The sequence below is a fragment of the Austrofundulus limnaeus genome, unplaced genomic scaffold, assembly GCF_001266775.1.
Source record: "Austrofundulus limnaeus strain Quisiro unplaced genomic scaffold, Austrofundulus_limnaeus-1.0 Scaffold2314, whole genome shotgun sequence".
Classification (NCBI taxonomy): domain Eukaryota; kingdom Metazoa; phylum Chordata; class Actinopteri; order Cyprinodontiformes; family Rivulidae; genus Austrofundulus; species Austrofundulus limnaeus.
In genome coordinates this window covers 10,929-12,261 of record NW_013954716.1, presented here as the reverse complement: position 1 = coordinate 12,261, position 1,333 = coordinate 10,929, and the positions used below count along the sequence as shown (strand labels likewise).

At 38.5% G+C, this 1,333-nt stretch overlaps 1 protein-coding gene across 1 annotated transcript in view; it reads left to right on the top strand.

Moving 5' to 3' along the window:
• Positions 1–968: 968 nt before the first annotated feature.
• The window catches only part of LOC106510786 (fibrous sheath CABYR-binding protein), a gene marked incomplete at its 5' end in the record, with an annotated part of 1,509 nt that continues 1,144 nt past the window's right edge, over positions 969–1,333 (top strand). The window contains 1 exon segment of the mRNA XM_013999507.1: positions 969–1,032. Within this exon segment, the coding sequence (XP_013854961.1) occupies positions 969–1,032 (64 nt within the window).

The window sequence follows — 1,333 nt, the reverse complement described above, 5'->3', positions numbered from 1 at the left end:
TATATATATATAGAACAATATGGGCGGGGGTCATTTGCATTGTCAAGGGGGACTTAGGCATGTATACTTTTGAAAACCCCTGATCCACAGCAAACCACCTGAGATGATTCCTAAAGTGGACAATGTGTAGATAATGACACATTGCCATAAAAAATTGTGTAAAGTTTAAACAGCGGCATCTTTTGTTGCATTCATATAATATAGAAACATATGCACGTTTCGACAACGTGTACACACTTCTTCAACTTTGTCCCTATACGCCAACTTTTAGTATGAAAACTACACAGTTTCATACTTGAGGCCTCTGGTCCAGTCAGGGGATGGTTGTTCAGAGAGTCTGGAAGAATAAGTCTGTGTTTTGAAATGTAGTGGAGGTTTAAAGTATTGTTCTTCTTCTGGCCTTATACTTTAACAAGGATAGGTCTTTGGTATTACTAGTGGCTGCAGAGTGTGAACACTTGTCACTCTATGACACACTTGCTCCCACAGTCTCAAAAATGTAATATAACCAAACATTTCTGGGTTGTTTTGGAGCTGTAGGTTGGGAAACTATTGTCCATGACCATTATAGGTTCTGGAAAATGTTCTGCTTGAGGAATGTGTTAAAATCTCCTTAGCAGCTGTTATATATGATTCTTTTTAAATGAACTTTATCAGTAATTGCAAAGTAGAACTAAGTCTGAATGAGCCCAGAGCAAAATCAAACTAAGTTCTTATTTCATTTGTCACCCGTCTATATACATACATATACTGTAAACGTGTATTCTACTATTACTTGTCACAGCAACTTTGTAACCTCCTGACTTACCTTTCACAAACACTTTCCTATCTCACCTCTTTAGCTGGCTGCAGCCTACCACTCCCAGGTGCAGCATTGTGCATGATGCTTGGATTATATTAGAAGTATAATTTGTGGAATGTTTAAGATTTTTTAACAAAGTTCAGTTGTTCTGTCTATGTGACTCCAGCTCAAATGGACCCAATTCAGAAGCTTTTCGTGGACTCTATACGTCAGTACTCAGCAAAAAGCCAGTAAGTTCCCTACCTCCAGATACAATGGGCCTCATGCAAGAACATGTTCGTATTCTTCTCCTAAATTTCTCTTACTTTTGTTCGTACAAAAGGTTCGTACGAACATGTCACGTCAGATTCAACAAACACTTCTATCTTCAGGAAACGTGCGTAAATGAGCTGCGTAATTTACACCTTTTCTATCCAGCTGCTCGTGCACGCGAGAGGAGATTAACATAATTACCACCCCAAAAACACCATACAGTGGTTTGCAAAAGTATTCATACCCCTTGAACTTTTCCATATTTTGTCACATTACAAC